Source organism: Gracilinanus agilis, chromosome 5 (assembly GCF_016433145.1).
Source record: "Gracilinanus agilis isolate LMUSP501 chromosome 5, AgileGrace, whole genome shotgun sequence".
NCBI lineage: Eukaryota > Metazoa > Chordata > Mammalia > Didelphimorphia > Didelphidae > Gracilinanus > Gracilinanus agilis.
In genome coordinates, this window is record NC_058134.1 from 113,265,073 (window position 1) to 113,292,371 (window position 27,299).

The 27,299-nt window shown below is 36.3% G+C and overlaps 1 protein-coding gene across 1 annotated transcript in view; it reads left to right on the forward strand.

The window, feature by feature from the left end:
* Nucleotides 1–27,299, forward strand: part of DGKI (diacylglycerol kinase iota) — a 611,386-nt gene that overhangs the window by 552,511 nt on the left and 31,576 nt on the right. Inside the window, 1 exon segment of the mRNA XM_044677460.1 lies at nt 26,279–26,369. Coding sequence (XP_044533395.1) covers nt 26,279–26,369 — 91 coding nt within the window.

Here is a 27,299-nt window from a genome sequence, read left to right on the forward strand (position 1 = left end):
TCCTTGCTCTCAATGTGTGCACATTCTAATGGGAACATTATGGTGGCCTCTCTTACATCCAATATTCAACAAACAACTCTGTACAAACAAACAAATATATATATATATATATATATATATATATATATATAGTTTTCAATGACTGGAAAGAACCTTCTCCACTTAAGAACCTTTTATTCCTTAGGTATGATGTTTACATTTTAACAGGGATCTATTAATTACTCTTAAGAATACATCTAATCCTGGTAATTTCAGGCAGTCAACTCTATTTAACAATTTCTATCGAGCGCCTATTATACATAAGCAAAACTCTGTGCTGGACAGTCTAGGTAATACAAATATTAAAACCTGATCTCTGAGGAGGTTTATATGCTCTAAGAATCCGATTGGGTGATAGAGAAAAGGATGCCTATTTTCACCACTACATAGTCTTTTTTGTTTGCTTAAATCCTTACCTTCTGTCTTAGGATCAGTCCTAAAACAGAACAGCAGCAAGAGCCAGGCAAACAAGATTAAGGGACTTGTCCAGGATCACATAGTTAGAAAGCACATGAGGGCAGATTTGAACCTTCATGGTTCATTTGTAGGTCTGGCACTCTAGCCACTGTGCTACCTCAATGCCCCATCATATAGTCTTAGTCAGCTTATCTAGTATGGATAAGACAGTCCATTAAGTTTAATAAGGAACTCAGTTTTTTTTCCCTTTTCCATATATTCTGTCATCTTGTTATAAGTTTCATGAAACAAGTCTTTATTGCATAGCTCACAGTGTGCAAGGTGCAGAGGAATCAGCTGTCTGAACCATTATTTAAGGCTCTCTTCAGTTTCACTCTACTTTGTCTTTCTAGTTTTATCTTTTATCATTCCTTCCAAGAACTCTGCTCCAGCCAAGTAGGACACTGCAGTGTGCAAACAGTCATGTACCCTCCCAGCACTCTTTCACCAATGTGGAAGCCCTTCCCTCTTTACCCATTTCCTCCTTACCTCTCTTTAAATCCCAGCTGAACTTCAGTGTTCCACCAAACCTTTCTTGATCCTTTCTGTAATGACTTTCTATTTAGATTTTAGAGAGGATTTGTTTAGTGCTTCTATCTCTGATCCTTAGCATCATTAACTATCTGTGGTCATATCTAATCTCTCTACTCTGCTAATTCCATTGAGGCTTCTGGCATATCTTATTCAACTTTGTAAAACCCTCTCAACTTCACACCAGGCACAGTGTTCAGTATCCAATTGGTTCTCAGTAAATATTTACAGGATTTAATTATGTTTTGATGACAACCAGGAGAAAGGTTAGATAGACCATTTGCTGCTAGCAACATTAGTCTTGTAACATTCTATGATAAACATATATTTAACAGTTAAAAAGGCAGAAGAGTGGTAAGTGCTAGGCCAGTGATGATGACCCTTTTAGAAATGGAGTGCCAGGTCCTCCCCCCACCCCAGCCTCAGTGCCATGCTTGAACTCTCCTCACCTCCTCCTTGGTCCTCCTCTTTACCTAAAATAGGGGAAGGAGGAAGTGCTCCCATTGAGCTACTGGGCAGAGGGGTAGGTGATATGAAGAAATGTCATAAGGTACGGTAAGGTGGAAAGGGGTAATGGAGCAACTCCACCCCAATCCCTCTGCCTTTCTAGTAATGAACTCAGGGGATGGGGGTGGCCACTTGCCTATAGAGAGCACTCTCTGTGCCATCTTTGGCACCCATTCCATAGTTTCACCATTACTGGGCTAGGCAATGAGTGTTAAGTGACTTGGCCAGGGTCACATAGTTAGAAGGTATCTGAGTCCTCCTTTGATGCCAGGACCTCCTGTCTCTAGGCCTGGCTCTCAATCCACTGAGCCACCCAGTTGCCCATTAACATTCTATTGGAGTCTATTTCCAAGACTAAAACATAATTATGGCTGAAAATACTTTTATTTGACATGTTTATAGAAAGACCTTGAAATGACCTGACTTGAGACTCCACTGTAGCACCAAGAAGGAAGTCAGGGAATCATAGTATCCTTTGATACTATGGCAGCATCTCCTCCAAACTGGGGCAGTAGCTGACACTTCCAAACTAGTGCAGCTTGTGAATTCTCCACATCTGAGCCAGGATCAACACCTCAAAATCAGGTGAGGGGAATAAGGCTAATATTTCCAAATGGGGAAGAGACACAACTAAAGATATTTTTAGATATGATGATCTTTCAGGTAAAGGGAATCTAGGAATCTCTCAAAGAGTTTGTTTCTAGGATTTGGCACATTGTTATACCAAGATCCTCCTGGGCAGCTCTGGAGTTTTCAAAAAGTTCTGACTGGTTTCCTACCCTTGTGGTCATAGGCATGTAGATGCCAATAAACTAGATAACTGGAAGTTTTGTGCTTAGAAGGTTCAAACCATAAACAGTTCCATGGAGAAGGGGAGAAAAACAATCCGGGAATTGGGGAAAGTGTTATTGGGCAAGAGGACAAAGTGAGGCTCAGGAATAGAAAGTTTGTTAAGTAGTGACAGATTAGACTATTGGAAACCAGAATTTTTTCCAGATTATAGCACACCTATATTCAGCCATACTTCTGAATAGGACATGAGGAAAGTATTTTTTTTTGTCCTCTGCAAATATGTCTTCTCCTTCATACAGTGGAATTATTCAGTTTTTTCAGTCATGCCCAACTCATGATCCATTTGGAGTTTTCTCAGCAAAGATACTGCAGTTTCCATTTCCAGCTTACTTTATAGATGAAGAAACTGAGGCAAAGATGGTTAAGATGACTTTTCCAGAGGCACACAGCTAGTAAATGCCTGAGGCCAGCTTTAAATGCATGAAGATATGTCTTCCTGCCTGCGGGCCTGGCTCTTTACTCAACTGTGCCACCTAGCTGGTCCCATACAGTGGAGAGAGCACTGAATTTGGAGTCAGAGAGCCTATGATCATGTCCTGCCTCTTCCTACCTATGAAGCCTTGTAAAAGTCACTTAACCTCCCTATGCCTCAATTTTAAAATGAGAGGGTCGGAGTAGATGGCATTTAGCCTATGATCTGATGATCTTGTGATCTAGGGCAGTGAAGCCATTTATGTATTCCTTTGTAACATGAGGGATTAGTTAACAAACTTATTACCAAATGCCTTCTACCTCTTATGTAACACTTTTAATATTAGAGAGAAACAAAACAGCTTTACTTGTTTCTTCATTCTTTCTGTCTTAGTATCACTTCTAAGAGATAGGAAATTGTGATTAAATGACTTGCTCAGAATCGCACAGCTAGGAAATATTCGAGGTCAAATTTGAACCCAGGTCTTTTGGGCGGCAGGCCTGGTGTTTTAAGTACTCTGCTACCTAGTTGTCCTCAGAAATAACTTTTCAGAATGGTGTCCAGCCAACCAAAGTTCTTTCTAAAGAATTTCCAAGTCTGTAGCACTTCTAAGCCTTATGATATTATGAGTAACTTTTTGGTGAACTCTCTCCTTTTCCTTTTTATCCTCTTTTCACGGAACAAAATGCTTGTGTTTCAGTTTATACTTTGTTGACTTCCTAAGTAGAAGATTTCATAGGATTATTTTATACTCCTACTAGGATAGAAAACTGCTTTAGAAGAAAAGCCTGAGTTTCATTAATTGCCCAAGGGGCATTAGAGTAAAGTGTATCCTAATATGCTACATTTCAGGGTTGATAATTGCAGTAACTGGTTTGTGTGTCTTATTGAAGCAACACTACCACAAAAATAACAGGCTTTCCAACTTATATCATTTGACTTTGAACACATCTCATTTAATTCCATTCTACTTTTTCAAAACATACTTTAAATAGCTAATGTAAAATAATTTTATTCATCTACATCTTCTTAAAGTTTGATGGATTCCATTTCCTTTTTCTATTTCCCCGCGGAGAGAAGTTTTTCTTAATTCATTATTATCATTATTTTTCACTTACCTCTTCTTTCTTTATATTCATCTTATTTTCAAGTAATTCACAGTAAGTAGTTGATTGTCATATAACATTTTGAATGGACTTCTTTAACTGTATTTAACCATTTCACACTAGTAATCATAGTTTCTGTAATAATGACAGCCTCTTTTTACACACCAAATATTATTACTACATATCTGTTGAAGATGTATACAGTAATCTTGTTTTTTTTCCCATTTTTATTAGTATTGTTATTTTTTACACTAGATATGGAATTTCATCAGTGTAGGGAACTCCTCATGATGAGACTCTACCTACCAGAGTAGTTCAGCATTCACTCTGCAACTTACTGCCTTAGAGTTACCTGGGACACTTTGCCCAAGATCATGCAATTAATATGTATCATGAGGCAGGACTTTATCCCAGGTTTTCCTGACTCTACACTTTCAATCCACTGGGCTATCCTACCTCTCCTATTCTTTCCATTTTATAATTGAAGAACTAAGGCAGAGGAAAAGCAAATCCTTTGACAATGGTTAGAAAGAACAAATAGTGAACTAGGATCTCTGATTCATTATTGTTGACTTTCTACTTTCAATGCTCCATTTATCTGAAATTCATGGTCTCTGGGGTAGGTATAAGAATCTTTGGATAATCTAATTTTTCAGATCAGGTTGTAATTTCATAAAAGTTCTAAAATTAAATAGTTTTCATTTATATTTCAAAGTACATTCATAGACATAAGACTTGAGTTTTCAGGAAAGGACCTTTCATATCAACTAGTACAACCCCTTCATTCTGACATTGAGAAAGCAGAGGCCTAAGTATGGATAGAGGAAGCAACAACCTGGCATTATAGATCAGGATTGCACAGGTATATTTTTGCTTGCAAAACACATGAGAAATTAAAAGAAGGAAAGGAAAATGGCTTCTGCAATGGAAATCACTGAATGTCAATACTGAATTGAGAAAATTGGTGTTTCAGAGTAAAGGAGTATAGCTGTAACTAATAATGCCATCAACAATAACAACTAACTTTTATGTTGTACTTGAAGATTTACAAAGTGCTCTACATACAATATCAAAATTGATTCACATAATAACTCAGTGAGATGGATGTAATTATTATTCTCATTTTACAGATGAGGAAAGAGATGGAGAGAGGTGACTTGATTTGCCCAATGTCACACAGCTAGTAAGCATCTGTGGCAGCTGACTCCAGTTCTAGCATTCTAAATGCTATACTAAACTGCTTCTCTAAGAAAACAGCTGCATGACTGGATTCTTGGTCAGGATAGCATTATACATAAAATACAGTGAGATGATTGAGGCTGCTATTTTTAGGCTACAATCTTCGGTACCCCATCAAGGTTCTTGAATGTGGAAGAGGGGGCTCTTGGACTTATGGAACAATGACTGAACAACTGTTATATTCAAACTCTGAGAATTGTTAGTCTCACCTTGATTGACAGGTGAAGAGAGTTGGAGATTTTGGAATGTTCCCAGAGGCCATGAGGACAGGGCAAAGGCAGTTGGCCTGAGAGTATAAATACCCCTAACAGCCATCTGGAAAGGGTCTTTTGTCTTTGGGCTTTTTGACTTGGTCCTTGGCCTTTGACCATTGATCTTTGATCTTGGGTCTTGGAGCATTGATCTGTGGATCCCTGACCATGGGTCATTGGTTCTCCCTGAATCTCCCTAGATCTTTAGGCATTTGAATCATCATTAGCTATTTAGGTATCTGGGCCCAGGTGGTGTACAGGAGGAAGAGACGTGAAGAAGAAGAGGGAGTTAAGGGTGGATATTTCCCGAAATCTGTCAAGTCTGACATGTCACAAACTGATAACAAGGAAGCTGAGAGAAATCACAATATCTGTACCAACCGAGCAGATTGCCCTCTCTGGTTTGGCAATGGCCAAGATGAACCAGAGGAGCGTGAAAACACTAGCTCCAGCTTTACTGAAACAATGGCCTACAGTCCTGAGGTATTATTGATCATAGATATTAGCGTGACAGTGTCTCCTATCTCCAATCCATTCCTGATTATTCCTTTCCCTATTTAAGATCAATAGATAAAGTTTCATTAAGTACCTTCCTGAGTGGTCATTATATCATGACCCTTGGGGAGAGAGCAACGCAATCCGATGAAAATGTGAACCAAGGCTAATTAGAGCCCAATATTAATAATTAATCCAACCCCAGGTGGGACCTGAAAGGGTTATCCATCCACCAGACCACTAAGGGTCCTGCCTGGGCACTGTTATTTAGAATAGGGGAATTATATCATCCAGCAAGGGTGATTGGGTTGATGTTTCCCCAGTCACTAGCTACCTTCGGGAATACAAAGACACAGCTTCCCTAACCAATATCCCCTAGAAACATAGTAGTATCAGAGTCCTATTTTATTTATAACACAACAGAGATAGAGGTTTCTTGAACCAAATAGAAAGTTAATATTTCACTTTAAATAAATTCTCTCATGTTCTAAAAAAAAAAGGTAAACAAATGAAATAATCTTCCCTGGACCAGGAAATTATTTTCTCTATAGACTAAGGAAACTGACATTTCTAGTTTTTCAGGTTATTGAGTGTAGTTGAAGCTTTAGGGAAACCTACCATACTTCACCCTCTCCCCCCAAAAATCCCAGTAGAAACATTGTGTTTTAATATCATGTCTGAAACCTATTCTCATATTCCTCATCTAAAGATGTGCTTGTTAATGATTTAATGATACTGACGTGAATTTTCTCCTATTTATCCTCATTTTATCTATTCTTTGAATCGGGGTCAGTACATGGATTTCTAGACCTAATTCTCTGAGCTCTCACCTCATGACCTCTCATTCTCTTCTTCTCTGGTTACTTTGATTAGGCTGCTTTTCAGCTCTGCAAAATTCCTCTGCCACCTCCATCAACTGTGCCAATGTTCATGTAGCCATAGTCTTCCTTGCCATTAATGTCCCCTGTCACTTTCAAATAAAAGGCATTTCATAGGCTTATTTGAAATGAAGTGCTGAATCAGAAAGCACTAATGATCTGCTTACCTTATCCCTGGGGTGTCTGAAGCAAGCATCCATCACTTGCTGCTTCCCAGACCTGTTAGTCATAAGAATTCAGTCTATGTCAAGTCACCTCAGCAGCACAGTGATGTACAGAATAAAGCCATAAGACAAGCCATTTGTAGCGTGATAATAGGGGGCACAATGATGGAGCTATGTTTAGATTTTGGTCCTACTGCAATAGCATTAGGATTTTCAAGGATACTAAACTTGTTCTAAAATCTAACCTACTAGATCATAGGCTCTTTGAGTCCCTGATTATAAATCATTCTTTGATTCTGAGTTAGCCCCTTCTTCTGCCTAACATCCTTTCACAACTTTTGTATAGGAAAGCAGCCTCATATGTTGGGAAAATAAAGACTGGGAGCCAGGAAACAGAACCTACTCCTAGATCTTCCACCATCTGCTTCTATTGTCATAGAGGAATCCCATTCTTATCAATTATTTTTTTTTAACTATAAGATATATGAATTAGATGCTCTCTAAGCCCCTACAAGCTCTAAAATCCATTCTATGAGACATCTATTATATCGAAGTGATTTCAATTTAACACTGCCCTGGATAGTTTTTTTTTTGTTTTTGTTTTTACAAAAATTCACACCACTTTTTGCAAAAACATACAACAATCCTCAAGTGCTGCAAAAATAAATGATTGGAAATCATTGATTGTAGACCTTTGAATTTTAGCTAAATGATTCAACTTGTCCTCGTTCCCAAACATCTTTTTTCCTGCCTGATGCCCTCCTAACTACAGAATATGATTCATCATATCTTACAATTTCATTATTGGGGCTTCATTATTTTATCTATTATTCTTGAGTGAAATCCAGGAACAAGAAATTAAGTATCTCTTAAATGAACCAGACCTAGAGGTAAGTTAATAAAATAAGGGAGTTCAATTTTCAGTTTCACAGCCTTCTTGACGCAATCCTTTTCCACATGTTCACATATCCATCTCCTCCCAACAATTCTGGTCTAAAATTTGTTATGTCACTATCAATCATCACTGTTTCTTTTGGATGAAGCTCGATAGAATTAGAATGCTATTTTCTGAATTAGTTGATATGGGTACTAGTTTTGGTGAATTCCTTTATTCCCTCTTATCATGACTTTTTACTGGGAAAGCCTTAATGGGTAGGGGAAGGATAAATTTGGAAATGAAGATAATATCAAAAGAAAATATATCAATAAAATTTAGATTTTTTTCAAAACTATGTTTTATCCAACAGATACTATTACACAGAGGAAATCCATTAGGGCAAGAATCAGCCAATTATTCAACAAACTTTATAAACCATAAAGGATATGCTAGGCACTATACTTAGCACTAGGATACAAAGAAAAAAGTGAAACTGTCCCCCTTGTCATCAAGTAATAGATAAGTCAAATTAGACACATGTAAATACATACCTGTGAGTAAGTTTTAGTAGCCTGAAAATTTACTGAGACTTTTGGGGCACCCTGCATATGAAAAATCAATAAAAATAGTTTAAGGAGGGGAATACTAACAGCTGGGAAACCTCAAGTGGCTTCAAGTAGAAGATCTGAATCTTGAAGAGATTTGATGTGAATATTGATAAAAACCAAGGATGGATGGACCAAAATGAATTTGGCACTTTTGTTTTTATCTTAATGTATTTAAAAACAAAATGTGATCAGAATACTTGTAGCCACCAGTAATGAGAGTAGGCCCAAGTAAAATCAAAGCCATGGTCTGGCCATATCACTCCTCACATGAAGCCTCCAAAACCCCTCCCTGATATACTTTTAAATGACTAGCTATTCTATACAGACTCACTGAAGCCAAACATTTCACTGAGAATCTGGACTAGATGGTTACATATTTATCTGTGGTTTATTATCTTAGAAAACTCTGTTCAGAACTACTGAAGTAATCTAAATCCATTGTATCCATCTTGTAAATCATTACTAACCATTGTCCTTGCAAAAGGCTTACCTAATCCCTTTACCTACATCATTCACCTTATAAATTGTAGAGTCTGAACCAATAAACTTTGCTACCACTCTGAGAAGCTGTCTGCATAGTTCTTGATTGGCACAGGCCCTCCTGTAAGCCCAATACACATGCTTCTCACCCTGGCTCAATGACCCACAAAGCAATTTCCAGAGTCAGACTCTGTCTCTGCCAAGAGTCTGTCTCTGTCAGATACTGGTCTAAAGTTCATGAGGATACCTATAAACCTTTAACATAGAAAAGAGAGTTTTTAACACCTCTATTCCCATGGACATAATGGCAGATTAATAATAACATGAAGATTTTTCCTGAAATCCAACCAATATTACTATTAAATGTGTATACTGTGTTAAGCTCTTAGGGTAACCTTAGAAGGGAAGGCTCTAGTGATTGAGGGAGAAGGAACCAGGAAAGGTTTCTTATAGAAGGTAGCCCTTGAAGCCCTTAAGTCCTTGGCTTAAAGAAGCCAGAAGTTGCAAGAGGTAGAGAAGAGGAGGAAGAGCAGGCATAGGTGGCAGCCAATACAGTCAGGAAGATGGGAAAGAATGCCATGTTCGAATAACAGCAAGTAGGCCAGCATGTTTGGACATTTGAGAGGATGGAGGGGAACAGCCTGTAAGAATATTAGGAATATAGAAAATTGAGAGGTTTTGAAGAATTTTGTGTCCCTGAGGAGCTGGTATTTCATCTAAAAGCAATAAGGAACCACTGGACTTTATAAGGGTTGAGGATGATAGAGGAGAGGAATATCTGTCATTACTGCTTTCATAGTGGTTTTTGAACTAGATTAAAATTTCTCCTACTCTAGAGGCTGTCTACCACTGTGGCAATGCCACCATCACTTTATTCATAACTCTTCCCCAATGATAGATATAATTCCACCTTTTACCTTCTTTGTATTCATTTGACCATATGGTTCACATACCTTCATTATAACTCCTCCAAGTCTCTTCTCATGAATTATTAATTTCATGATATTCCCTACCACAAGTGAAATCCAAAGATAATCAGTAATAAACTTAACTAACAAATCAAAAAGCCCACTAATCTCACTTCTCCCTTTTAACTCACTATTTTTTTCCATTGTGTTCTATTCTTCCCCTTATATAAGCTTTGTGGTTCTTAGATTGTAGACCTAATGAATAAGGAACTTTGACCAATTATATTTCAGCATCTTAGCAAATAGCTGATATTTACTGCACATCTTGCTTAAAACTACCAATGCATGTGGTATTGGCAAATAGATTTTTAAAACATGCTTCTGTTGCTAGAACTGTGTCATCCCTCTTACTCATTTCTTTAGGATAATTCAAATCTTTCTTGAGATTCATTTAAGGAAGTTTAGTTACAAGAGTACAAAAAAATTAACAAACACATGCCCACACATACCCATAATAAGTCTCCAGGATTTCTCTCTTTGTGGAAGTAGGAGGGTACTGGTGGCATTCTTTATGGGGAGAATACTAAGAATTCAGAGCTTGTTTTATTTCTAGAAAAAGATCTGTTGAGCATAGGCAGATGATTGTAGAAGTTTACCCATAGGCTTTCAAATAATCCCACTTCCTCTGACTCCTTATATCTTAACTGATGTCAACCTTGCTATTTTGTCATTTTTATTAAGTGTCAATATTTTGAACACCAGTCATGAGGAGGTTTATATTTTATCTGTTGAAAAAAGTTCTCCCATAAAAGTCAGCTTTGTCTTCATTGTAATAAGTTCTTTAACCTCAGAGATAAGGTAAAATTTGACAGAGGTAAGGGAGAGATCAAAATAAAATGCTATAACAAAAATTTGAAGAGGCAGAGATTAGTTTTAGCATTGATATCAGGGAAAACTTCTTGGAGGAAGACTTCTTGGAGTATTTGGGCTAGACCCTGAAAGAAGAATTTTTTTTATTTAGTAAAAGTGTGAAGAGACTGTGTTCTAGGCATGGGGAATTCTTGTGGGAATTAATAGAGGGGGAGGAGACCACTTGAGCTTGGGGAACAGTTCATAACTCAGTCTGACCAAAACACAGATTGTATGAGGAAGAATCATGTGTTAAAATACCAGAAAAGTAGGTAAAAACTAATTTATGAAGAGCCTCTAATGTCAGGCTGAGTTGCTATTTTATAAATAAAGTACCAGTGAAAGATTTTGAGCAGTGGTTTTGAACAATACCAGACCTACTCATTAGGAAGATAATTTTGTCAGCTTTGTGAAAGATGAATTGATGAGAGGAGAGACTGGAGGCAAGATTACCAATTAGGAGCCTATTATAATAGTCCAGGTGAGATATGATGAGGGCTTGAACTAGGTCAGTATTAATGTAAATGGAGAGGAAAGGAAAGACATTACACATATAATTTAGGGATTTCGTGGACAGGATTTGGAAACCATTTCATACAGAATACCAGGACCTAAGTGCATTGAGTCAGGATGACTGATAAAATTGTTGTACTATTAACATGGAGAAATTGGGAAGCAATATTATGTTTTAGTGAGAAGAAAAGTTAAAATTCTGGGCATGTTCAGTTTGATATGACAAGATATTTGGGTATAGATATGCCTAAGCCATTTGGAAATATTTGGGGAGATTAGGGCCTGGAGCTATAAGTTTGAGACTCCTCAGTTAAATATTTCTGATTTATTTATGTGTACATAGATAATATATTTGTCATAGGGAAGTAATGGTGAACCTTTTAAAGGGGCATTTAAGAAATGTCATCAGGTGAGGTGAAGTTGAGAAGCCTGGCCCCACATCCCTCTTGTTTTCTAGTAAAAAATTTGGTGAACTCTGTCCTGGGGCAATTGTGTGAGTGCCTACAGAGAGGACTCTGAGTGCCCCTCTGGCATGTGTACCATAAGTTTGCCACCACAGTCATAGGGTATATAATATTATCAAGGCAGAGAGAATAAAGAAACCTGGAACCAGATATTTAATGGGTAGCCATGCATCAGACCACCAAAAGAGACTGAGAAAGAGCAGTACATAGAGGTAGGAGGAATTCTAAGTAGAGGAATTATTGTGGAAGTCCAATTCCAAATTTTGGAATATTGTGGAAGAGAAATTAACAAGAAGTGGATGGTCAATCATGTCAACTACTTCAGAGGATCATTAGGACTGGAAATAAGGACTTCCTATTTTATGGAAAGTGAGTCCCCTCTTCCCCCTTATTTCTATCAAAGTCCATGTAGTAGAGAAGTCAGACTTAAATTACATTTATCACAATTTCTTTCAATGGTTCTTTTTTTTTTAACCCTTGTACTTCGGTGTATTGTCTCATAGGTGGAAGAGTGGTAAGGGTGGGCAATGGGGGTCAAGTGACTTGCCCAGGGTCACACAGCTGGAAAGTGGCTGAGGCCGGGTTTGAACCCAGGACCTCCCGTCTCTAGGCCTGACTCTCACTCCTCTGAGCTACCCAGCTGCCCCTCAATGGTTCTTTTTGCTATAGGTAATTAATAAATTTTTGTTTATTCATGCAGAAATAGATGTTTCTTCCATATCACACCCACATAAAATTAGCTTATTAATTTTTGCTTATAGCTGCCCCTTGTTGAGCTTAGTGGTACATGTGACTCTATCTGATACACTGTTCATGCTTAGGAAGAGTCATCCTGTTTCTCCAGTGCTTTGAATAAATTCCCTTTTCTATGTGTACCTTTTCTCAGCAATCCTTTGTAGGACTGTATACCTCAAATTATATAGCTATGGATCTTTGACCATTCTTCAGCCCAATATACTTGTAGATGCCCCACCTTTCTACTTGCCATATGGAAGATACTTGCATTTCCATTAATTCTTTCACCCAAAAGCTATTATAGTTGATGGGTAAAAACTATAGGGAAAGATAGTAAACTAGGCAGTTGGTTTATAGCACCACATTCCCTTCTAGTGTCTATCATGGGCACCTTCAACTTTTATGGTGTGTCTTGCCTGGCCACATGTTCAATGACCACCTAAGACTGACTACTATATTCCTCCTTTCCTTTCTACTTACAAGGAAACTTTCCTTTCCTGTATTTCAATGTCTTAAGCATACCTACTGGCTAATCTGTAGGAATGGGATGATGAAAGAAGGAAGAAGGTTCTCTTTTCCCCTAAAACTAGGATTCTTCTTTCTTAGATATGGCAAAGGTGAAAACAGTAGCTTTGAATATCTGAGTTTATATCTTGGCTCTGTCAAATGTGAGTTCTTGGGCAAATAATTTCCTTTTTATGATTGGGTTCTGATATATAAATAAAATGGTCTTCCCCACTTGCACATAAGCTCCTTGAGGGCAAGCAACAAGTGCTTATTAAATTCTTGCTGATTGATCATTGCTTGATGAAGAGGCTAGACTATGATTTTTTAAGAGTTCTTTCTGACTCAAAATTTTATACTCATATTAACAGTGGTCTTCTGGAGACAATACCTTGACTTAGTTGTCTAACCTGATAGAGTAGTTCAAGAAGACCAAATGAGATAATTAATATTTGTAAAGCACTTAGGACTAAGCAGAGAAAATAGTGGGCACTTATTTAATAAATGTTGATTACTTTCTTCCCCCTAATGCTAAATAGGAAGAAGAAGGAGGTATGGCTGACTGATGAGGGCAGTTTGGAGGCCAAAAATCCTTTGTATCAAGCTTCAAAACACAGTGCTCAAATGACTACCTCCTTTGTCTAGGAATTGGCTTGATTTGATTAAGTAGTGACTATCTAAATATTTTAGCCTCTTTTGGGAAATCTTTTACCAATTGCCTAGATTTAACACAATGCGCCCTGTTTTCATTGCCATATGAAGTTTTTATTTTAATGTTACATGCCTCAATAGGGGCAAGACTCTTCTTTGGGGATAACCACAAAGGTGCACAGAATTGCTTGCCTGATTCTGACAAGCATTCTTGGATTTACTTGAAATGCGATAATTCAATCCAATTCAACAAACAATTATTACACATCTCCTACAAGCAAGGTACTGTACTAGGTACTAGAGATACCACTTCTGGTCTTATGGAGTTTATAATCTAATTGGAGGAGATATAAACAACTAAGAAAGAGTCCAAAAGCATATAAGCATTAAGATCACAGCGTTAGATTGAAACTAGATTTTTGAAACTTTCCTAAATGTATGTATATGTATGTGGAAAAATGGTTATTAAGATTTTACTATCAAACCCTTTGCTAAGCAATGGAGATACAAATACAAAATAGAGAGAGTTCCTATTCTATAGGAGCTTGCATTTTAATATGGATGATACATGTAGCTGAGTGTTATTCAGAGAAGGGAGTTATGGTCTGGGAAGTCATAAGTCACTAAGATGGTAAGTAGAGCAATAGAGTAATCCATTAATGCACCCTTTCTAGAGACAATGGTAGTGATCATTTGATTACTAGGAAGGAATGTTTGGGTAATGAAATAAATGAGTGAATGACTGGAAATGTCATCTTCACCTTGAGGGAAAACCATGGAAAATTTTTACCACTGTAGGAGCTTCACATTCAACTTGTTTCCATAGGTTTCCTAATATGGAATACCCTTCTTTTAATTCTTCTTGTGGTGGCAAAAACTAGGGGACTCTCAGCAAACTCCAGCTACTAACACTTTGTGAAAAGAGAGGAAATCAGTTCTGTAAATGAGTAAATGCTGCGGGCAGCTTTCCAAACAGTTAGTTTGCTTTAAAAACAAAACAGAACACATCATTGTTTAATTATGCTGCCTGCAGTTCTCTTCTAGCCAAAGCAAAGCCATGCTGCATGTTGATAAATTGCCTTAGGAGCCGCCAAAATCCTCCCATCCACATTCCCCCTCAGTCTAGTGACATTTTCCTCCACTCTATCACTTTGGAAAGTGACATTAATTACTCCTGCTTGTATATTAAAAAAAAAAGAAAGAAAGAATTGAGTTTTATGATACTGTAAAGATGTTAGGGAAAATGGTACTGTTTCTGTTACTATTTTCTCTGGTCCTCTGCTTCATGGTCTCTCTATGCCACATCTTATTTCACAAGAGTTGGAGCTTTTCCTTGGCGTCTTTGAAAATATATCCTTTCCATTAGACAATCCAGAGTCTGTAATCATTTAATCCCAGATCTTAGAAATAATCACCACCCCCCCCAAAAAAAAAAAACCTCTCTCTTCCCAACCTTCTAATTATTGTCAAGGTCACTACTGTCTTCCCAGACAAAGTGCTTGCTACCTATTTGTCTCCTACAACTTGATTCTCTCACCTACCCTATATATCCAAATCAATTGCTAAATATTGTTATTTCTACCTTCACATCTCCTGTATGGAGCACCATGGCCACAACCATACTTAAGATTTTCATTGCTTCTTATCTGGACTATTGCAATAACTTTCTTAGTAAAAAACAAACAAGTCTTACCTTTTGTCTTAGAACCAATACTATTAGTTTCAAGACAGAAGAGCAATAAAGGCTATGCAATTGGGGTTAATTGTCCTGATTAGGGTCACATAGGTAGGAAGTGTCTGAAATCAGATTTAAACCCAGGATCTCCCATCTCTAGGCCCGGCTTTCAATCTTCTGAGACATTGAATTGTCCCTATAGTAGCCTTCTAATTTGTTCTTTCCTCAAGTTTCTTCCATCTTGAATCCATACTTCTCTCAGTTGCCGAAGTGATTTTTCTGAAGCATGCACCTGACTGTATATTACTTTCCTACTCATTAAATTCCAGTAGCTCCCTGTTATCTCCAAGATCAGATTGAATATCATCTCTTTGGCATTTCAAATCCCTCAATCCTGGCTCCTTCTTAACTATCCAGTCTTCTTCCATTTTATTCCTCTTCAGGTACTCTACTATCCAGCTTCATTGAACCACTTACTATATGATATTCTGACTGAGTGTCTTTACACTGGTCATGCTCAGTGCCAAGTATATTCCACCTCCTCACCTCCACCTTTTAGCTTCTCTGGCTTGTTTTCAGATTTCAGCTAAAATCCCACCATTTTTAGATCTTCCCCATTCCTCCAAGTTTCTAGTTTCTTCTTCATGGAAATAGCCTTCCCTGTTCTCTCATTAAAAATCACATATAATTCTTGATTTGTAACTTGTCTCCCTCATTAGAATAATATAAGATCTTTGGGGATTGGGAAAGTTCTTACCTTTCTTTGTAACCTAGTGCTTAGCACAGTGTAAACAGTTGGTGAATAGTTAATAAATGCTTGCTGACCAATTGGTTAATTTATTTCATCACTACCCAGCATCCAAGGCTAACTTAGGTACAAATCATCTCAAAGTGGTTCCTGGCCACTATTGTGTTCTTTAAATTCTACAAAGCCAACTGAGTTTGCTTGTTTCTTTTTCTTTATTAATTTAAATGGTAAGAAGTGAGGAATTTAAAGTAGGAGTTGGTGCTCTCATGAGTCATGCAGGGGGACCTTGCATTTTCCAAGTCTATACCAGCAGAGGGCAAACTCTGCCAGGTCCTATTGCAAACATAGTACCAGATGGTCTCCCTAAGATTACTTTGACTAATTTTGGAAAGGTACCTTACCAAAATGTTGGCCAACAAATATAGTCATTTATTTTAGCTAAAAGAAACTTAGAAAGATAGGCCATTAAGATAGAGGGGATTGTAATCTATCTTAGTGGAAGGAGTATCTAAACTGATAAAATCACATATCTTAGAAGTATTGAACCATTAAAGTAGATGATGAGAATTAGAGGTAGGATTCCTTAGAGATAAACTGCAAGATACAATCTTCACTCCTTAAGTTGCTTTCATACTTTTCATAGCATTTACTAATTTTCTTTTAAAATTTTAATCTTTTTATCCATAATAATTTCTGCTTCTTCTTTTTGTCCTGAACTGAGGAGACAGTGAGAGAGAAAGAGAGGGACAAAGAGACAGAGAGAGACAGAGAGAGAGAGAGAGTAAGTATGAGAGAGTATGAGAGAGAAAGAGAGAGAGAAATCCTCATCCAAATATGAAAATACAGTCAGGTAAATTCTTACATTGTTCATATCCACATTATATATAAAATGGAGTTAATAATAGTACCTACTTTTAAGGGTGTTTTGAGGAACAAATGAGATAATAATTGTAAAGCACTTAGCACAGTGCCCTGCACAGTGAGACCTATTTAAATGTTATCAATTATTATTTTTCTTCCAATTCTTTGCTATCAAAAAAAGTTCTGCTATAAGTATGTTGTTGTATATGGAGACTTTCTTCTTTTCCATGGCTTCCTTAGGGTATAAGCTCAGTAATAGAATCATTGGTTCAAAGGAACTGGATGTTTTAGTCATTTTGTTTTTAAAGCATACAAATTGCTTTCTAGCTCCTCCAACAACGTGTTAGTGTACATATCATTCTACAACCCCTCCATCTTTGATTATTGTCATTTTTTGAATCTTTACCAATTTGCAGAGTGTGGGGTAAAATTTTAATGTTGTTTTAATTTACATTTCTCAAAGAAACAACGTTTTTGGAATTTAAAAGAGATTTGGATTTAAATGACAGCTGCAATGCAGTATAGTTGATCATTTTTTGTCTTTGTAGGTTTGCATTGGGTAGCTAAGTGATGCAATGGGTAGAAGATAGGACCTAGAATTAGGGAGATCTTAGTTTAAAAAGAATATTAGACATCAGCTGTGTGATTTTTGGCAAGTCAGTTATCCTCTCTTTGACTCAGTTTCCTCATTTGCAAATTTAAGATAATAGTGCCTATCTTTCAGGTCTGTCATGAGAATGAAAAGATTAAATAATTTCAAGGTGTTGAGCAAGGTGTTACCTCTTCTTTTATCCTAATAGTGAAAACTATATATTCTTCCAGTTATTTAAGTTATTCTTTACTCCTTTAAGAAGAAATTTGTAATAGAAACTATTAAAGTCTTTTGTGTTTTGGTAGATTGATGCCCAGATATTTTATGTATTTTGTAGTTATTTGGAATTGGATTTTTCTTTCTATTATTGTACTTTAGTTTTGTTATTATTATATTATGATGCTGGTGGGTTTTGAGAGTTCATTTTGTAGCCTAAAACATTTCTGAAACTATTTCTCAAATAGCATCATTCTCCTGTTTTATTACTATTATCAGAATTTCTTGAACTATATTGAAAATTTGTGGGGAGAATGAGAATCCTTGCTTCACTCCCATATTTATTGGAAAAGGTTATTGTATAACTCCATTTCTTATTATTCTTGCTTTTCAATTTAGAAAGATATCTTTAGTAAAATAAAGGTCTCTCTTTGCCCCTACTTTGAAGGGTTTTTTAGTATAAATGAATGTCGTACTTTGTCAAAGGTGTTTTATAACCCCTACCACACACACACACGTTTATTGAGATAATCATGTGGTTTTGGATTATTTGGTTTCAATCTAATTAGTTACATTGTTAGTTTTCTTAATGATAAATCATTCTTGAATTTTTGGTTTAATTCCCACTTAGTCGTAATGAATGATTTCTTGAATAAGTGGCTGTAGTCTGTTTGATGGCATTTTTTTAATGAGCCAATGTTCATTAATAATATTGATCTATATTGTTCCATCTAAGTTTTTGCCTTCAGTTAGGTAATAGAACTATATTTGTCTCACAAAATTATATTATCAGGGTATTTTCTTTCTCAGTATTGAGACTAATTTATGAAGTATGGGTACTAATTATTCTTAAAAGTTTGATAGAATTCTTCTATAAATCCATCAAGATCAAGAGGTATTTTTTAATTTTTTTTTGTCATTTGTTATGGCTAGCTCAATTTCTTTTTCTGAGATTGAGTTATGTAAGATCCCCCTATGATCTTTTATAGTTTGGTTACTTTATGTTTTTCAAGACATACTTTGGTTTATTTTGTGATCTCAATTTTGTTAGCACATTACTGTGTGATGTTTACTGATTCTTTTTATTTCTTCTGGTTTACATTTCATTTTTTATCTTTACCACATGGCCTTCAAATCTCTGCACTTGATAGACATTTAATACATATTGCTGTCTAAATAATAGACTAACTTTAGACCAATGCACATTTTAGTTTCCAGAGAGTCTAAATTTACATATATGTTGCTAGATCCTTTAATAGTGAAATGAGAAAGCGGTTGGTAGTGAACAGATCTGATACTGTAAGGTGGGCTGATCATAGAATCACAGATTTAGAAATGACCACTAATTTTATCTTGCCCAACCTCCTCATGGTACAGATGAGGAAAATGAGGCCCAGGGGGTTAATTGACTTATCCAAGGTCAAGCAATGGAAGAATCAGGACTAAATCTAGGTCCTGTCTCTGAATCTAACACTTTTGCTTTACTGTGCTTCATTGGTATGAGAGTCATGACATTTCTTACTCCTGTTCTATGACCTGAAACTAATCATTTAACCTTTCTCCATATCCAGCTGCTACCTGCCTTGCATGGACATTAGGAAGATTAATGAATTAGTGTTTTAAAATAGCTCCAGTTGTAAATACAATTTTTATTTCACAAATATCTCTTTTCAAGTGAGACTAAGATACAGGACTTTTTCTGTCCCTCCTCCACCTTCTCTGAATTTATCCATATTGTTAGAGGATAGATATGGCTGTATATTCATTGAGATGACCTCTTCTATAATAACTCTTTAGGTTTACTTGTTTTGGTCTTATTGAAAAGAACTTTGTCCAACTCCATCTGCTCTCTGGGTCAAGCTATTCTCGGTTAACAGTACTTAATTCACTGCAGTTCACTGATAAGGCCAGTAATATGCCTCCTGATGACCAGATGACCTAGGCACTTATAATCTTCTTAAATATTAAGGCACACTCATCACCACTATCTCAGATCCTGTCCTTGGAAAATAAAATTCTTGCTACTTTGATTCAGTTTCTATCCATTTTTTGTAGGACAAATCAATCTAGCTGGGGTTGTTACTGTGTTAAATAAGGATATGTTTTTCAACCTAGTTTACTTTTAGAGGCCTCAAGAACAGAAGTGAAACATATAAGAGAAGTAAAAAAGGTATACAGTTGATATGGCAGATAAATTGGTGAACTCAGAGTCAGGATAGAAATGGGGTAAAATTCTCCTTTAGACACTTATTAGCTTTGTGACTCTAGATAAGTCACTTGACTTCTCCAAACCTTAGTCTCTGTACTTTTAAAATGTGGATAATAATAGCATTAACTTCAAGGATCAAATGAGATAATACATGTAAAGCTCTGTGTATACCTTAAAGTATTCTATAAATACTAGTTGTTATGGTTATCATATGGAAAATCAAGTAGAAAATTTGTCAATATTTGAATGGAGATTAAAAGCTAAATCCTCCATGCCTATCTCAGATCTTTCAGTGGAGCCATTAGATATAGGGATGGGGATATAAGATAATGGATCTAGAAAAGAACATAAGAAGCTGCCTAGTCTATTTTATTATTGAGTAAATTGAGGCCCAGAGAGGTTAAGAGATTTACATAAAGCCACCAAACATGAACAACATATGCAACTGCCTTAGGCACAGTACTGTTACTTTTTATACAGATGATATTAGGCGAGTCCCTTTACTTGATATGAATGGCAAAGGATTAGTATTTGAATAAGGAAAACAAGATTATTTGGAACCATGGAAAAGATATAACCAGTTCAGAGGGCTTGCAACAAAGTAGGAAACATCTTTGCCAAATACAAAGAATTATGCCATCATTATCTTATTCCATTTATAGAATGTGCTTTCATGAGATCTTGACACCTATTTAATATTTGGCCAAAAAGGAAATGAATGTCTTCTGAAATGCTGCTAACCTTTACATCCTTAACCTATAAAGGATGCAGTGTCACCCTTTTCTTTTTCCTTACTTTGTCTAGGTAAACCTTTTCATACCTTCTGTACATAGATTGCCTATTTTCCAAATTATAACTGGAGAATGAGATACTGTTTTCCCTGCTGATAATCTTCCCTTTATTAACAATTTCCTCTTATAAAATGTGTTTTCTATCTTATGGGAAGATTTTGTAGCAGGCCAGACTCTAGGACGGTGATAGCAAACCTATGATGTGTGTCAGCACTGACACGTGTAGCCATTTTTGATGACATGCAGATACATGTGGCCAAATACAGAGAAGTATGGGTCCTCATGCCAAGGATGAAACATTTGCTATAGTGTAGTGTAGATACTCTGTGCACTATAGATGACAATTCTACCTATATTAATTTATCTATTTTGGTTTATTAAATACAGTTATATATTAAAATTATACATTTTTGTAATTTAAAGTATAAATATCTTGAAATTATGGTTTTTTCTCAAAGTGACACACCACCTGAGTTATGCTCCGTTTTTTGTCACACCAAACTCAAAAGGTTGCCCATCATTGCCCTAGGAAAAGAGTGAAAGAAATGGTTAAAAACATAATGCTGTAATCATAACAGCCTGTTCTTTCTTTGTTCTTAAGATTGTTTTTTTCAGAAGTTGTCTGGAGCAGAATGCTGAGCAATTTAGATTTCTCTTTATTGGGAAGAAATCTAAAGCTTCAGTTCTCATAGGAAGTAGCATTAGTCAGAAGAAGAGAAATGAGCTTTGTGCCAGTTAATGTTTGCATAATGGTTGCCCTGGGGCAATGTTCAATGTAAAAATAACCCTTCTTGCTTCCCATACTGAAGCTTGGCACTCAGAAATTATTCATGATTACATTTGCTGCTTCTCTTTTGTAGAACTGAGGCTGGGAGTGAGTGTATTCAAATAGAGCTGATTAGAGATGCTTAAACTGTGTTTAAGAACATACTATGGAGAGTAAGAAGAGTAGATATATTGTAGGTCATCTTGAGCTACAAGAGTTATCATCTCAGGTTTCAGAATTCTTTTTTTTTGAGACAACTATTTAATTAAATTTTATTTTTTTAGAAAAAAATTTTCCCATGGTCACATCATTAATGTCCTTACTCTCCCCTCCACTTCCCCAACCCTCCCCCCATAGCTGACACACATTTCCACTGGTTTCTTCATGTGTTATCAATCAAGACCTATTTCCATATTATTTTTTCCCATAGGACATGGAGTTTTATTGCCATAAGGAATGTTTATGATTGTAGAGAAGTTACTTCTTTTTTTTAATTTAAAATTTTTATTTTATTTTGAATATCTTCCCATAGTTACATATTTCATGTTCTTTCCCTCTCCCCCCAAAACCCTCAACCCCCTGTAGCTGACTCAACAATTCCACTGAGTTTTACATGTATCATTGATTAAGACCTAATTCCATATTATTGATATTTGGACTAGAGCTATCATTCAGCGCCTACCTCCCCAATAATATCCCCATCAGCCCTTATGTTCAAGCAGTTGTTTCTCTTCTGTGTTTCCATGCCTATAGCTCATCCTCTGAATGTGGATAGCATTCTTTTCCATAAATCCCTCAGAATTGTCCTGCCTCATTGCATTGCTGCTAGTACAGCAGTCCGTTACATTCGATTTTACCACAGTATTTTATCAGTCTTTGTGTACAATGTTCTCTTGGTTCTGTTCTTTTCACTCTGCATCAATTCCTGGAGGTCATTCCAGTTCACGTGGAATTCCTCCAGTTCATTATTCCTTTGAGCACAATAGTATTCCATCACCAACAGATAACACAATTTGTTCATCCATTCCCCAATTGAAGGACATTCCCTCATTTTCCAAGTTTTTGACAACACAAAGAGCATAGCTATAAATATTTTTGTACAAGTCTTTTTCCTTATTATCTCTTTGGGGTATAAACCAAGGAGTGCTATGGCTAGATCAAAAGGCAGATAGTCTTTTAAAGCCCTTTGGGCATAGTTCCAAATTGCCATCCAGAATGGTTGGATCAATTCACAACTCTACCAGCAATGCATTAATGTTCTAATTTTGCCACATACCCTCCAACATTCATTACTCTCCCCTGCTGTCATTTTAGCTAATCTGCTTGGTGTGAGGTGGTACTTCAGAGTTGTTTTGATTTGCATTTCTCTAATTATAAGAGATTCAGAACACCTTTTCATCTATTTGTTGATAGTTTTGATTTCTTTATCTGAAAATTTCCTATTCATGACCCTTGCCCATTTATCAATTGGGGAATGGCTTGATTTTTTATACTATTGAATTAACACCTTATATATTTGAGTAATTAGACTTTTGTCTGAGTTTTTTTGTTATAATTTTTTTCCCAATTTGTTGCTTCCCTTCTAATTTTGGTAGCATTGGTTTTGTTTGTACAAAAACTTTTTAGTTTAGTGTAATCAAAATTATTTATTTTAAATTTTATAATATTTTCTAACTCTTGCTTAGTTTTAAAATCTTTCCTTTCCCAGAGATCTGACAAGTATACTATTCTGTGCTCACCTAATTTACTTTTAGTTTCCTTCTTTACATTCAAGTCATTCACCCATTCTGAATTTATCTTGGTATAGGGTGTGAGATGTTGATCTAGACCCAATCCCTCCCATATGTTTTCCAATTTTCCCAGCATTTTTAGTTGCAGTAGGGTAGTCATATAGAGTCTATATCCTAAATCATGTCTGCATCAACCCATGTGTTCAAGAAGTTGTTTTTCTTCTGTGTTTCCATACCTGTAGTTCTTCCTCTGAATGTGGGTAGCATTCTTTTCCATAAATTCCTTAGAATTGTCCTGGGTCATTGCATTTCTGCTAGTACAGAAGTCCATTACATTCGATTTTGCCGCCGTGTATCAGTCTCTGTATACAATGTTCTCCTGGTTCTGCTCCTTTCACTCTGCATCAGTTCCTGGAGATCATTCCAGTTCACATGGAATTCCTCCAGTTTATTATTCCTTTGAGCACATTAGTATTCCATCACCAACAGTTACCCCAATTGTTTAGCCATATCATCTCACACCTAGCAGATTGGCTAAAATGACAGCAGGAGAGAGTAATGAATGTTGGAGGGTATATGGCAAAATTGGGACATTAATGTATTGCTAGTGGAGTTGTGAATTGATCCAACCATTCTGGATGGCAATTTGAAACTATGCCCAAAGAGCACTAAAAGATTGCCTGCCCTTTGATCTAGCCATACCATTGCTGGGTTTGTACCCCAAGGAGATCATAAGGAAAAAGACACGTACCAAAATATTTATAACCTTGTTCTTTGTGGTGGCAAAAAAAAAACTGGAAAAAGAGTGTATGCCCATCACTTTGGGAATGGCTGAACAAATTGTGGTTTCAGAGTTCTTATTGGAACATATTTATAGGACTAAATCAGAAGTTTTCTTTGTAGATTCTTATGGAAAATGTTATATCACCTATGTGGCATCTCTGAGCCCCATGTAGTAATAAGCAGATTGAGCAATATGAGTTGGAGTCATTTTCTATGGAAGAGAAAGTATAAACTTTTTGTCATGTGGCTTGATCTAGGGATTAAATTTGAGATGATGAGGAGGAGTTATACTTCCCTGTATGACATCCACTAACATCCAAGTCTCAGAGGCTCCTGGGGATAAGACAGAAGCAAAAGACCACATTATCTCAGACATTCACTAAAAGGACAGTGAATGTCTAAACATAGAATGCTTATGACTGATGGACTAGGGGTCACCCTCCACATCACATAGAAGAAAATAAAAGTTAAACACAAATGAGCTTATTGCCTATAGGAAAATGCCTAGTTGTATATTTCTTTCATACATACATTCTGTCATATATATGCAGCAATTGTGATGATTTTCTATAAGTAAAAATGAAGAAAAAATAAAGGAAAATCAAACAATTAAAAGGCATTCAGTGGTCAAACTTCTATTAAAGTTTTTTATGGTAATATCGTGACAATAGAGAAATGCTTCTGCTTTTCTTTTTCATAGTGTGAGATTAAAAATTAATATCCAAATACTCCAAATATTATGTTCATTATTTGAGACAGGAATGAAGAAAGAGATAATGGGAAAAAAGCATTTGTGTGATGTCAAATGAGGAAAAGAGAATAGAGGCTTTCAGCAAATGGCCACAAAGTTTTCAGTGAAATATGAGGCAAAAATAATATTCCTCAACCAAAATCTGACTATGTCACTCACTTGCTCAAAGATCTTCAGTAATTCTGTATCACTTACAAAATGAAATAAAAACTGCTCAGCTTGACATTTCAAGGTTTTCACAATCTGCTTCCAAACTACCTCTCAAGACATATATTTTCTTCTTTATGATAGTTAATCTAGACCAGTGATTCTCAAAGTGGGCACTAGCGCCCCCTGGTGGGTGCTACAGCAATCCGGGGAGGTGGTGATGGCCACAGGTGCATTTATCTTTCCTATTAATTGCTATTAAAATTTTTAAAAATAATTTCCAGGGGGCTAAGTAATATTTTTTCTTCAAAGGGGGCAGTAGACCAAAAAAGTTTGGGAATCACTGATCTAGACTAATGGCTCCCATAATTTAGCACTCCATCTCCCAGCCTAATGCCTTCTAACAGGCTATTTTCCACCCCTCCATTTTACTTCAGCCTCTCTAAATTCTTATATTCCTTTAAGGTTCAGCTCTAAGACCATTTCATATAGTGACATTCTTCCACTTTCTCCACAAATAGCAGCTACCTCATTTGAAGTTCTCATATGAGTGCATTTTGTATCCTACTCCCTAGATGATAAATCCTTTGAGAGCGAGTACTCTTATTTTAGTCTCAGTAGCCCAGACTTATTACATGCCTTCACATATTACAGGTTCAATAAAATGTTTGTTGGTTTGAAGGCTATAGTTAAAATAAATCACGTAACTGGTATACTGGACAGAGTGTTAGACTAGGAGTCTGGACGACTGTTCAAATCCTGCCCCCAGACAATTACTCCCTATTTTACCTTGGTCAAGTCATCTAACATCTCTTAGCCATTTTACATATTCATATGTAAAATGGGGGTAAGATTAGAACCTACCCCATGGGGTTATCATGAGGACCAAATGAGATGACAGAAGCAAAGCAGTTTGTCAACCAAAGAAATATATAAATATTAATTACTAATGTACTACAACTATTACTACTACTTACTACCACTACCACAATCAACCACTACCACCATTATTACTGGTGCTGCTGCTGCAATTATACTGTCCTATTATGTTGTTGGGTTACTAGATTTCTTCCTTTAGCTGAGATTAATTTTTTAGCCAAACTATTTGATACCTTGATTCCTAAGTGAGTGAAATACAAGACAAGCATGCATCACTGGGAAACATGGCAATAACAAGCTCTGGATTTTAGTACATGAAGAGTACAAGGAAGTTAAATCTAGGGTGACTATTTGCTATAGGAAGGTAATTGGATGGTTTAGAAGTTAAGAGGAAAGAAATTTGCCCTATTTATGTTGTTCTTTCACACATTTGCTTCCTTCCTGTCCTACATATTCATTGTATTGCATGAGAATTAGGTCCCTGTATCTTGAAAATATTTCAAAAAAGAGTTCTTAGGACTAATAGAAACTTTCTCTCTGGTCTCTTACAGCACTTGTGCAGGCAGTCATAGCTGGTGATCTGATGAAGGTAAGAAATTCTTCTAAGAACTATAAATCAATACCATCCCTCACCTCAACCCAGCTAGCTTGTCCTGAGTGAAGCCCATCTTCCATTTGTCTTCTTTGGCTGAGCTTTTCCTGCATGCTAACAAAAAGGCAAGGACTACTAAGATTGGAGGTGGGGGCAGGGGAGAGAATTCTAATAGTTCTCACATTTCTTATTGGGAGGAAAGGTAAGCATCCTCCCTAAGGCAATCACCTTGATCAATTAAAATAAAAATAATGTCTGCAGGAAATAGAGTAAGCAGCCAAATCCAGTTCCTGTGTTCTAAGTACTGATGCTTGAGTTACTGAGTTGTTGGGTTTTTGTGGGGGATAAGGGGGTGTTTTGGAGAGAATCGTGATGTGTTTCTGCCATGCTCAGACAACCACTGAAACACAGTTACCAGTGGGAAGTTGAGTACTTTAGGATAATTCAGTATTTTATTTTTGAGGGGTATACCTTTGAGAGACAGATCTTTCCTCCTGTGAGACTAAAATTCAAACTTGGTTATTTTGATTGGTGCTCTTGGCACTGGCAAGTTTACTTGAATATAGAGTTAATTTTCACTTCTACCTTCAATGAAAAAAGGTTTAGGATATGAGTTCATAAAAAGTTAATGAAAAAAAAATTCTCTCCTTTGAGAGGAAAGAAAGGAGGACTACTAAGACAGAATCCTGCATATATAATAATACATAGATGCAATAACTATTGTTTTCACATAACTGTTATTCTTATAAAGGAGAATTCCAATAATAAGGGTTAGTATTTCCAGAAATTACAATGATAAAATGAAAAGGCAGCAATAAAAAATTTTAAAAGATAGTGAGTCAGTATTTATTTCCATTTTCAGCAATTAGTAATGAGATGTCTGTGAACTTTGAATATATGGTTCTGCTGAAAACATATACTATGCCCCATAACACTTTCCACTATATAAGAATATATATATATACATATATGTATATATG